The sequence below is a fragment of the Lepeophtheirus salmonis genome, chromosome 14, assembly GCF_016086655.4.
Source record: "Lepeophtheirus salmonis chromosome 14, UVic_Lsal_1.4, whole genome shotgun sequence".
Classification (NCBI taxonomy): domain Eukaryota; kingdom Metazoa; phylum Arthropoda; class Copepoda; order Siphonostomatoida; family Caligidae; genus Lepeophtheirus; species Lepeophtheirus salmonis.
The window spans coordinates 29,066,125-29,079,082 of NC_052144.2; the positions used below are offsets into that span (position 1 = coordinate 29,066,125).

Below are 12,958 nucleotides of genomic sequence, written 5' to 3' on the forward strand. Positions count from 1 at the left end.
CTTCACAGGGAGCTTTATGGATCTCAAGGAGCTATGAAAATGTTAATTTATCTTCCTTCTCATCTCTGACCACAACTAGAAATCAAAGAAGTTAAGGTCAGGGCTGTTAGAAGGCAACAAATAAGCTTTGATAACGACGTTGAACTGGCTGTCGAGAGGCGTCGAGAAAAGGCGCTAAGTCTTGAATCCACATAAACATGAACATTTGCAACTTTTTTTTGCGAATTTTTAACTTTAACATATTAGTCAAATAAGGATGATCTGTTTTTATATTTTTTTGTCACTTTACTTTCCTTGATTCTATCAAGCAAAAAGGGATTGCGCCTAGACCGTTTTTTATAATAAAGGGATTAATTAAATTTCTGTTGGGAAAAGAAGAGGAAGAAAAATAATATTAGGTGTACCTTTAGTTATTTTCTTTTTTTTTTACTAATAATCATCTTTATAAAATAATATAAATTTATAATTAAATTATTAACTTCTTTATACATATAAGTACATAGATCCTTTGTCAATTTTTAAATGCCATCAACTTTTTTATGCTTTCTGTTTCTTTGATTTGGAAGGTAATATCTTGAGCCATGCCTATTGCTACAGAATTTTTGTTTTAAAGACATTAATTTAGATACCCTGTATGTTTTGATGTCATTTCTAAATTAATCAAAAATTTATGCTAGTGGTACCAGTTATTCCATTAGGTACGACAAATGTTCCGATAATCCCTTGATTACTGCATCTGCACAAGATTTATAGATCTTCATATAACTGATCCAGCTATTGACTGGTATGAGATCATTCAAATGTGCTGCTGATGGAAGTGGGGCTGTAAACACCAAGACAGGTGACAAAAAGCAAAAAGGGTACAAAGCGATTTAGTTTCTGATGCTGTCCTCTCACAAATAGTCCTCTTAAGTTATTCTTGAACTATATTTGAGCAAATATATCCTTATAGCATAAAGAAACTTTGACAACCAGCTTGCTTTGTGTAAGACACTACGTCAGATCTACAGTCGAAATCTTTATTCTTTTAATAACTTATGTGAGAATTATCAACATTACCAGTTCCTTCCCTCTCACAAAAGTCTCTGAGTACTACGTTTTGCCAAGCTGAAGGATATCTTCTTTTTCTCTTCTATTATGTCGTCCAGAGATGGATAATTGAGGGCCTTGATATCACAACTAAATAATGACAGAGTCAACAGACCTGGTGGGAACCTGTCTTAACTCTGTAAATTCGTCCTCTGTCCAATAATTGTGTATCTATGAGAAAAAGATTTTCACATAAATTTGACCAATCGAGCCGTCATGCCCCTCTACCTACTAATGTTCACTATTGTACCAAATAACTTCATACACTGGTTGTATCCAAACATATCAATAAAGTGTCGCATTAGGAAATATATACGTACGCAATATAAAAATATTTTATATAAAAAATGTATTTATTTCATATGAAAAAAAGTCATAAACTGCAGAGCTCAGTATCATTTATAAAAAATTAATAAAAACAGAATTATAATATTACAATTAAATACATACATAAAAGGGTTTATTTCATTTGAAGAAGTCGGGGGGTAAATACAAGAATATATGGATAATTACATATTGTGTATAACTGTTTGGATAATTAATAATTATTGAAGACTAATGCCATAATTATTTAAACGTAATCAAATCTATAATTTATAATTGAAGGATATTATGTTCTTGGAGTACTGAGAAAAGAAATAGATTGTGTTACTATTAAAAAAAAAAGTTGTAGATAATGAATTCTTTTTTAAAGCAGTCTTGATGTGATAAAATAGATAGATAAACAAAAAAAAAGGGGTTGTATTTAATATTGATGTAGTACTCCAAGAGAGATAATGCGGATCTTTGAAAGGAATTATTTTTTATTGAAAGCCTAAAAATCGATGAGTTTCTCCTCATAGTCTGGGAGGTTGATAAAGACCATTAGCTGGTGTGGTGGATTTGGTAGGGAGTGTTAATTTATTCTTGGGAGTAGAGTAGTAATATCCCTCTTCCTCCTCTTTTTCTTCTTCGACGGCTTCGAAAACAGGATTAAAAGCAGTGGTGGGCCTGGGAGTGGGTCTAGCAGTTGGTCTAGGTGTAGGTCTTGGTCTTTGGGTAGGTCTTTGAGTGGGTCTTGGTGTTGGTCTTTGAGTGGGTCTTGGGGCTGGTCTTTGAGTTGGTCTTGGGGTTGGTCTTTGAGTGGGTCTTGGGGTTGGTCTTTGAGTGGGTCTCGGGGTTGGTCTTTGAGTGGGCCTTGGCGTTGGCCTTGGTCTTGGAGCAGGAGTTACTTCAGCCGTTGGGAGAATATTGGATCCACCTAAAGAGAAAGATTCAAAGAATAAAACCATACTCATTCATGGAGTTGAATAAAATTTGATCAATCGGTATGCTCAAAGAAAAGAAAAGAAAGGAAATAAACTCGGATCCCACCCTGCATCTAGTAAAGACATAGAGAGAAATAACTCTAATTTAGATCCTCAATTCTATTCCGAGTCCAAATTGGACTTAAACTTATAAGTTAATGAACAAAGTGACAAGGGATTACTTTATACTTCTCGCCTTTAAGAATGAAAGTATTTTGACAACATCGTAAAAAACCTATTCAGATTGACTTGGAGAAAAAGTCTTGCCCTGATTTAGGTCTATATTTTATGCAATTCGTATCATTATCAACCAAATTATTTCGCAACTTACTTTGACTTTGACCTTCGTCTACGCAAATATCTTGACAACCGTCAAAGCAACAGAGCCCAAAGTTGGGACAATCTGTATCTGTGAAACCAGGAGACCAACATGTGGAAACTGTTCCTGCACATTCTGCCTCAGAACGAGGTTGAATAGCAGGACAAGTTCCAGCAATACCCGCACGTCCGTTCTCTCCTGGATTGGAAGCAAAGGCATTGACGGCCAGTCCATAGAAGGACTCTGCTTCTGAGCAGTCCACATTGTACCTAAAGTATGTGTAATTTTGTGAAGAAAATATTTATATTTCTTTTATCTGAAGTATCCTTACCACCAGTCACAGTTGAAGATTTTTTGTTGGAAAATGGTGCCGTTGGGACAAAGGAAAGAGGCGGGGTAGGAACTTCCAGCAATGGGATCAGATAAACATACATGATATGCCTGGCAACCCATTGCAGGATCGGCATAGTATCCTGTATCAGAAAAGAAAAATAGACATGAACAAATATAAAACGGAGAATATATAATAGAATAATCCTTTTCTTATAAAGTGTATATTTTAACAAAAACAAAAAGGAATTAAAGCAAACATTAAATTACGAAAAAGGTGGTAACTTCTCATATTTATAAAAAGATCTCTATAGTCTTCTTATATAAATATTTAGATTTACATATATGGCCATCATCCTGGTGAATCATAGTATTAATAATGAAAGTCAAACAATGTTGGATAAAACATGGAGTTTGGTATGCATGTTAAACCATTTGTTTTATTATGTGTATATGTTGAAGAATTTTCTAGGCATTATTGGGTGGTCCCCTATTGGTAGATATAAAACTATAACTACCTTGTCTCCTTGACTCAAATTTCTTTCCTTTTAAAAAGTAAGCCTTCAATCATAGGTTAATGATACTATTCATTGACCTTTATTTTTATTTTTTGTGTATATCGGATGATATCAATAACAACTCTTTAACTTTCATTAATGTGAACCAATATAAATATATAGTGTGGGGAATTTTAAGTCCGAAAAATTAAAGGATATTCTAACGTGCAATTTATTTCCCAATATTAATTCAGTAATATTTTGCTCTTACATATGGGGCCCATAGTAAAGTCAGTCCCTCAAACCAACCACTTCCACCTTCAACCACACCCTCCAACCAGGCCTGGACCTGAAAAAGTCCTTGATAAAGAACTCCTGGTTCATGCTGGCCAATGTCTCGATGAATGGAAGCCTGCAAGGTTTAACAGTGTTATGTGGGGGTTTATTGGACTCTATCTCCAAGACATCCCAGACATGGTAGTAGTACAAGGCAATAATATCCAGCGAGCTAGTAGCCTACATTTCCTTTGTACTTAAGTGCACAAAGAGTATTTAAGGGTATGGAGTTCACTGTTTTTATCTCAAAAAAATTATAAGTCTTCATTGCAGGTGTTCCCGAACCATCAGACTTCTTGGAAAAATATTAAACAGTTAATATGGACAAATTTGTCCACTCAATTATATCCTTGCGTGTCCACTTGGCTTGGAGAAACATCTCAAGGATTTTGTATTGTTTCATACACAGTTTTGACAGCTAAATCCCATGAGGTCACTTTTATAAACATAGACCTCTGGGTTGGCAAGATACTGAGGTCTAACCTTGCTTCGAATTTAAAATCCCCACACTGTTATTGATATAATTTGTACAAGTTGCAACTTATATAAGAAGGCTGTACAAGTTGCAATTTATACGTCTCATAACACCCACTTTTTAAAACATAATTATTCATTTTAATTACAAGTTACTAGGGGATTGGCGACTCCGGTACCAAAATAGGCATAAACATTTAATTCGTTATACATATTTTTTCAAACAAAAATGTCTTTAAGTTGTCCTTCAAATGCCCATGTGTCATTGGTAGATGTAATGAACTCCAATCCCAATTTAGGAGTGTACCTGTTATCACTAAATCACTGGTATACCGAACAACATTTCAATTTACTTATAGATGCTATCATTTCATTTTAATCTATGTAATTTCAAGTAATATAACTGTGGACATTTGAACTTTATAATGTCCCGAAAAACTCGTCTGATCAATTAGTAATTTTTATTTAAAAAGTATAATCTTAGATCATTGACCATCCATGGAGAGTATTCAATTTTTGCAATATCCTTATCAGAATGTCAAAATTTGTCATTTAAAATTATTCAGTTCATTATTTGTTTGCAATTAGTGGAAACTGTGGTACACGATATATATATCAATAAAATATATTTTGTCAAATTAATATTTGGTTCCAACATATCTTACCCTCATACGACTCTATTGGTTCACAAACCGTTGTATGTACACGGCGTGAATCATCAAAGTAGGTTCATCATACAAGGAATGCCAATCCTATTTTTGTATTTATTATGATTTATATAACAAAACAACTTTATTTGACCGTTCAGCATGTTACAGATGTGATCTTTGATCAATTATATTTATATATACAGAGTGTTTCGATTATATTTATGTCTGACTACTATCTATCATTGTTATATGGTCTTGGAAACTTGCTCAAGCCTTCAACACAAGGTTTCTAGAGAGACGGTGGCGATTAAAGACAGATTTTTTTGATTCAAAGCTCTTTTAATAAGTTATTATAAATACCCACAGATAAAACAGTCGATTACATTAAGATTGGAGAAGCTAAAGAGCCAGCAATACTTTGTAATGATATTCTTTCTGTCCTCTTGGTCCTTTGTCTTCATTTGAATTATCCTCTAAAACTCCTTTATGCTAGAAAAGCTTTACCAATGCTTTGGATGACCCTCACAGGGATATAATTTAATCAAAGGTTGTGCAGTTTCAATAAAAAAAGCGCTTTAATAAAAGTATCTATCTCATTGAATTCAAACGACTTTGCCGCTATTGTTAAAACACGAATCGACTTGAAAATTGGACTGATGATAGCTTTGTATGTGATAATTTTAATATTTTATACACTGTCCAAACAACTTGGGAGTAGTTCTGTTATTGTGAAGACAATAATGTGATGCCTAAACAGCATGTATTTATATTGATACAACGAATAAAAACTACATCATGCTATTATATTGTTTTGCATGCAGTGATTATTAGTGTACTTGTATTGAAATAAAGGCTTGAATTTTGTATTGAATCCTTTTGAAGGAGAAGTGACCTTCTCCAGATGTGAAATCTCTGTTTAATTTCATTATTGAGGTATGTACACACTCGTACATTTTTGTATGTATATAGTATATATACCCATAAATAGAAAAATATATTGCTCTTGAAATAATAATAAAAAAAAACACCTTTCAGACGAATATCTGTCCTTAAGATTCCTTCTTCAAAGTTTATCTCACTCAACATCTTCATCCTCACTTTCTTCCATAGTCATAATCATCACGGAACTTGAATCTAAACTTTAACTCGAATCTAGACAATATATTTCGGTCTTTTATCCAATGCATATGTGTTTAACTCCTATTACCATTTGCTTTTGGAGCCCTTAAATTTATACATTTTCTAAAGAAGTAACTTTATAAAAGAGGGAATGAATGTTTCAACTCTGCGAGAAGGTTAACAAAGAATTATTTTTGAACTGTTCCATCTGACTAAATACAAACATTAATCCAATCAAATCATTTTTCTCATCTCCAGACATATCTTTTCTCACCATAATATGTAAATTGAACATCCTTGTCTGCGCTGTTGAGGAGGGATGTTGTAGATACTTTAACTCACATAATATGTATGATTTAAATACAAACGTAACAATGTTAGAATGATTTTTCTCCTGATTGAGGGTGGGTTACATTTACCAATGACAAATTATTTGTCATTTTCATAAACAAATTATTATAATTAATCCTTTGTAGGTGTCACAAATTACACTTAAATTTTACACAATTATAAGTTGACGGATGTTATTTAATATTTTTTAAAAAATGTGTCATAAGTTAGATGAAACTCAAAATATTATTTCATGAATTCTTTTTCATTTCTATCAATTAACTATTGGGACAGACCCTTTTAAAGTGCCTGGAAATTATAATTAAAGTAAGAAAGAGTTCATCGTCACAAAAAAACATAGTTAGAAATCGATCGATTTTCTTAATGAGTTCGATCATATGATTGAGCTTAAATTTATTTTCTTTTAAACTAAACGGAGATTTTAGACTATAGTTAGTATTCTCAGGTATTTTTTTTTTTGTTCCGATGGATTTACACTGATAAAATATAAGTGAATATTATAGTTCTACTACATCATAATTTACCCCATCTGACCTAGGAAACATTTTTGAAGTCCTTATTCATAATGTATATTTCTTTTTCTAGAAGCTACCGGGCATTGAACTTAGGCGCATTTAGTTCAAGAGATATTATTCTCCTAAAAGGGGCTATATGATCCAAACCTAATTAACCTTCTAATTATTCAAATGGATGCCTTAGAGTTAATATTCTCGGGTATTTGAATACAAAACCCTTATATGACTTAAATGTGTCAAATAAATAATGGGATGTGTATATACCGGGTAGTCCGTTGAAAACTAATTCAACAATTAATGAAGGTTGAGTGATTGAAATTAATTCCTATTTAGATATATTAAAGCATAATAAAATAGTTATATATAAAATCTGAGCTCTCTAGCGTACGTACAAGCCAAGAAAATTATACTTGAATATCATCCACAATTTTCCATTCGCGTACTTAAAGGAGTTGGTCATCTCCAGGACCACTCTCTACGCCGTCAGCAAGTCTGAAACATTGGAGAAGAAGAAGTACTCTATCAAAAAGGCCAAACTGGACTCGGTGGAGTTCAAGAAAACATCGCAGGCTAATCTTCTCAAGTCCATGAGGGTCCATCCAAGAGATCTCGGAGTTTCGGTCCAGGCTGTCAAGTAAGCTGTCACAAAAGTAAGGGGAAAGAGCCTTGTGAGGGTTGCTGGTATTCCTGATACCAACAATAAACAAAAACTATCTCCTTCGTTGCAAAATTCTTTTGAATGAGTATTTTAAGTTCTTTTGAACTCAATTTGGACACTTTTAGCCCTCCTACAGCACTGAAGCCCAATCCCTTTGACTACTACTTTTGGGTACATGTCGAGGGGAAGGCATTCAGTTTCCGAATTCAAAATCCTGATATCCACAAGGCCACTATCAGTCAGCACTGGGACGTTATGACAGAGGGATGCATCTGCAGCGGGTGCCCGTCCTTCCGCCGTCGCCTTGAATCCATCATTACCACTAAGGATGGCTAGAACAATGATTAAGAGAGCACAGACGCACATCTATTTATAATATTACTTTTGTTAATTAAAACATTATACCATGTTGAAGTTTAAAATTCAAAGTGTTTAGATTTTAATGGACTTCTCGGTATATAATGTAAAAACTTTTAAGGCATTTCTTCTTCTTTTCTTGATTTTTGTTTTAAATTACTGCATATGTATGTATGAACATTTAAAATGCTCTCATGTATATAATATGTATTATGATTGTATTTCCAAAAATCTAATTTTCAATTATTTATTTAAATGTATATGTATTTTTGCAATAAATAAACAGGAAAAGGCATTAATTTATTGAGACTGACCCTGTGGTATGTACAATCTTCATATATAATAATAGTTATACCCGTATAAATGAAAATATCAAGGATATTTGTGGATTAATTTGTTTTTTTTCCTCGTTTATTAAAAAAATCAGGATTTGTTATTTTTAACACATAGGGTATCAATGAAAAAATCATAGCAAAATTAATGGGCTATTTTTCGAGCCAATGAGTGTATACTATAAATATACTCATATTTACAAAGGTTAAAACTTTTATTATGATAAATACTTAGTTATATGAATGTTTATATGTTATTAATAATAAGTAATTTATACAAAATGCCCGGGAGCCAACAATTTAATATTTTATACATTTAGGTCTGATAGCAGGAATAAGTCTACAATTGATCTCTACGTAAGGAAGCCGCAGCTATATTGAAATTGTCCATAAAGTGATACGGTACAGTGCCAGTTTTAAATCGAGGAAAAAGGGACAAACATCGCCCTATTTTTACAAAAATTTTATTCAGATTTATCAAAAGACGTTTTTAAAACATAAAAAAGATTTTTAGCTAGACAAATTAATACAGACCTCATAGAAAATATATGTCTTTATTAGACCCATATAATTGATTCAGTCTTGATTCCGATGAATAAAAAAAATAGTCTTGATCGATCTCATTTAAAACTCGATAACATACAGATTTTGTAATGGAATTGTTGTACATGATGTCATGTGTATTTCCATATTGAAAACCTACGCAGAATGACGTCATTTGAAGTTTAAGGTGGTTCATATTTATATAACAGCATGTAAATAGGGTAAGTTATCGGTCTACGATGATAAATGATTAAGACTGAGACTGCAGTTGCCTGATGAGTCAAGAAAAAAATGACTTTAGACCGAACCGGTGGAAAAATCAGTACTAGACCAAGTCACAACACTTTTAGTAAAAATATTTGATATAGTATATGGATATTGTACTCAATTAAGAATGACCTTGAAAATAGTTTGGTTTATTTAATTTATGCATAAACTTTGTTACATCTTCTTTTAAAAAAGAAAGAAAAAAGACGTGAACAAATTACTTTTTATACACTTGAAAGGTTTGAAACAGTCGTATTTTCCACCTTTGACACCCCATACAATTGAATTTAAGTTATAAAAAATAATAATAATTAAATAAAGAATAACGTCTTACCTCCAAAAACTTTATCATCACATGAAAATCCGGTATCTTGGACTGAATCAAAGATGGGATAATCAACTCCTGGTTCACCAGGGATTGACATCGAAAGCATTTCCAATCCAGATTGCCCATATGCGGCAGAAAAAAGACCTACAAATTAAATAAGTATATTTATTTTATTTTCTACTTATAGGTATGGCTTTAAAACAAAGAAGTGAGACGAAACCACGTGATCAATATTTGTACGCGGTAGTTGTGACACTTTTTTTTGTCCTCCAACTAATTACTATGAATTCACTCTCTAAACTAAATGACCAAAGTTGCTAGGAAAGTCAAAGTTGCATGGGGTATAAGGAGAAATGATGCATGAGTTCATTTGTGGTATCATTAATAGCCACGTTTACTTTGCTACTTTGTTTGAAAGCTTTTGATATTTAAATCACTACTCGATTTGTTATATATTCAATAATATTTATTGCAAAATGAAATATCTAAAAAGTAATAATTTTAAAACAAATGTATTGCAGAGGTGTATTATATCTTTCGATAGAAATACTCCTTAAAAGGCATGATGATATCAATAGATCACATCATTCTGTATATAAATATATGTAGAGATGATAAAATGAGAATAAAAAACCTTCATAAAAGGGGAATTATTTTATATCAAAGATGGAAGATTCATAAAAAAATCAACCATAAACTCTTCTAAAGTTATAAAATGATGAAAAATTTTCTTTTATCATATTTAAAAAATTGAAAAAAAAAGGTCTAATAAAAAAAAAGAGAGTTGTATACTTCAATAAAGGATAAGATAGACGCAGTATTAATTCAAAAGTGATGTTTTTCAAAGAGAGTATTAACTGCTAAAAATATATTTTTAAATTTAATTGAAAACAAAAATTTTTATTTAAATAATATGAATTAACTAAATGTTAAACTAATAAAATACAAAACAAATTATTCAGTCATGGTGACAGACGTACATTTATTCTAGACTAATCAAAATCCTTTTCAAGAATAGACCCCTTTGATCATTATAACTTTTCTTATTACATAATATGACATTTCCCTTAATAACTCATACTATTTTCTTTTACCACAAGGTCAAAAGTTTTTCCTTTCAAGGCCTTTTTTTTATTCATAAAAAAATATTATATTAATAATGAGTTTTTAATTCAAGACTGATTTAATCAAAAAATAATGTGATGGATTTGATTTGGTTGGAGTTTGAAGTTTTTTTTTTTTTTTCAATGGATATATTACATAATAATGAAAAAATATTAAGTTAAAATTACTTTGATATATTTCAGTTTAGAGTTTATGGTATTTTAATTGGGTAATCTAATGGAAAAAGCACATTTTGAATCATTATAAAAAACTATTAGATATATAGTTATTGATTATATAAGTAAATGTTTTTGAGTATAGAGTTTTTGGGTGGTTTCTGAATTTTTTTTTGAGAGGGGAGGGCGGGAGATTCCATTGGTTTGGATTCGAATATGCACGTTATATCTACCATAATATAGTATTATAGTTGTATGTAAATATATCCCCTCATAAAAACGCATAGAGTAGCGTATAAATTTCAAAAGAGGAGAAAGAGACACAGACTTTAGAAATAAAATAAAAGTAGTTCATAATTATGAGTTACTCTGAAGGGCAAGTTTATTTTTGCACAAATAAGTTGATTTTTTTTTTTTTCATAAAACAAGTTTCTTTCAAAGGAATGGGCTGTAAATTCGAAAATGCACCAAAAAAATTCAAAATTCAAAAACGAGTTATTGCCCTAACGGAAAAAGGGAGAACGTATATTGAATACTAATTAAAAAAAAGGGAATTAAGAAGAGGATTAGCGAGTGAATTTTAGAATGTATCTTCAATTTTCATTATGATTGAAGAAGGAACATGGTAAGTTAGCAATGACAATAAATAAATCACAGGGTCAAACATTTGAAAAAAAATGCTTTATATTGACCAAAATCAATATTTTTACATGATGCATTTATAAATATTGCTTTTTCAAGAGTGTCAAAAGGGTGCAAGTTTAATTATACTTACATCAAATGGATCGAAATCAACAAAAAATGTTGTATTACAAAAAGGTTTTACAATAGAAATTTACCTAATATATAGTAGATCGTTTTAGTATAGAGTTTTGACATAAACAAACTAAATATCTATGAAGTTATTTAAATAATAATAATTTGAAATAAAATAAATAATATGGGTACGTCCTTGTAACATTTAAAATTAAAGTCTTACCTAGAAAAAATAAACACTTTGTAATCATAATGGCCAGTGTGGTGAGGATTCAAACAAATTTAAACGCTGATTAAAATCACTTATTATTCGATGAAGAGTTGCTGTTGAGTTGTTGAAGAGGTGTGAGGAGAGAGACAAATGGTTTTAAAATGAAATGATAAGAGCGTATTATTATAAAATGAAGAAATTCAGCACTAGAGATATATATTTAATGATTGATCTTTGTTATTTGGTTCTTCCTACCTTTTTATACTAAGTCTAATGAATTTCTATGTACTTGTGGTGTTGCTAAACAATGAAGAACAACTGTACCAATTCTGAGTTTTGATTTTCGATTACATATTCATTTTCCAAGGAAACAGAAAGAAAAAAAAGAAGGTTCATGCGCGGATACCAAAAAGATCACATACCAATCTAAAGTACATATGAACAAGTATTGTAGCAGTACTCATGTGCTCACCCACCCGTCTTGAAAGATGGAAGAGTCTTTCCGAAAAAATAAAAATATTTACAAGTGTGTTTACCACAAATTAAATGCAGGCCCGGATCCGTTACTAAAAAGACGCATAAACTGCGTCAATAAGGTGGTTGATGGCACTCTTTAAGATGTTTTATATACAGAGCGCGTGTGTCAATCAAATCCGTCTTGTTGATTATATATTTTATTTGTCCAGAGAGGCTTCATTTGTTGATGTGAACTCATCATAACTAGATAATATGTTGAGCGAATAAAGAGTATTCGAAAATATTCTTTATTCTAAATGTACTATATATAATTTCAAAATAAAGATTATGTGAAATAAAAAAATTATTATCCTATTGTGACGTCACCATCTGCTTTATTTACAAGCCTTTTTTTTTTGTTTGTGATGTTGTCATTTGTGTGCCGACAGACTATTACAAATCATCTTGTCAATTCGTTTACGTTCTGCTTCTACTAGGAAAAAGGAAATCCTATATTGTTTGATGCCATTTTTTTCAGCTTAAAGATAATAGGATAGTTTTTAAATGTGATCTGATTTCAAATGAATGGATAAGTGTTTTCTAAGGGGGTCCACTGTTGCCCCCCAAAAAAAAAAAAGAAAGAAAATTTTCTTTTTACTTGAAAATCCACAGCTGTTCACAAATTATTTTTAATAAAGTAATTTTTTTTTCCATAAACATGAATTTTCTGTTAACAGTTATGGATTTTTGAAATTTTTCTTCAAAAAATTTAAATTTTTAAATTCTTTGGAAACAGTTGTGGAT

At 31.2% G+C, this 12,958-nt stretch overlaps 1 protein-coding gene across 1 annotated transcript; it reads right to left on the reverse strand.

The window, feature by feature from the left end:
- Positions 1–1,421: 1,421 nt before the first annotated feature.
- LOC121129191 (uncharacterized) lies at positions 1,422–12,095 on the reverse strand. Its single transcript, XM_040724875.2, has 6 exons — positions 11,954–12,095; positions 11,711–11,811; positions 9,458–9,595; positions 3,026–3,167; positions 2,707–2,963; positions 1,422–2,329 (listed from the first exon to the last, which is right to left on the reverse strand). Exons 2-6 carry the CDS (start codon positions 11,736–11,738, stop codon positions 1,926–1,928), a joined length of 969 nt encoding a protein of 322 aa, XP_040580809.1. The 5' UTR covers positions 11,739–11,811; positions 11,954–12,095; the 3' UTR covers positions 1,422–1,925.
- Positions 12,096–12,958: the final 863 nt, after the last annotated feature.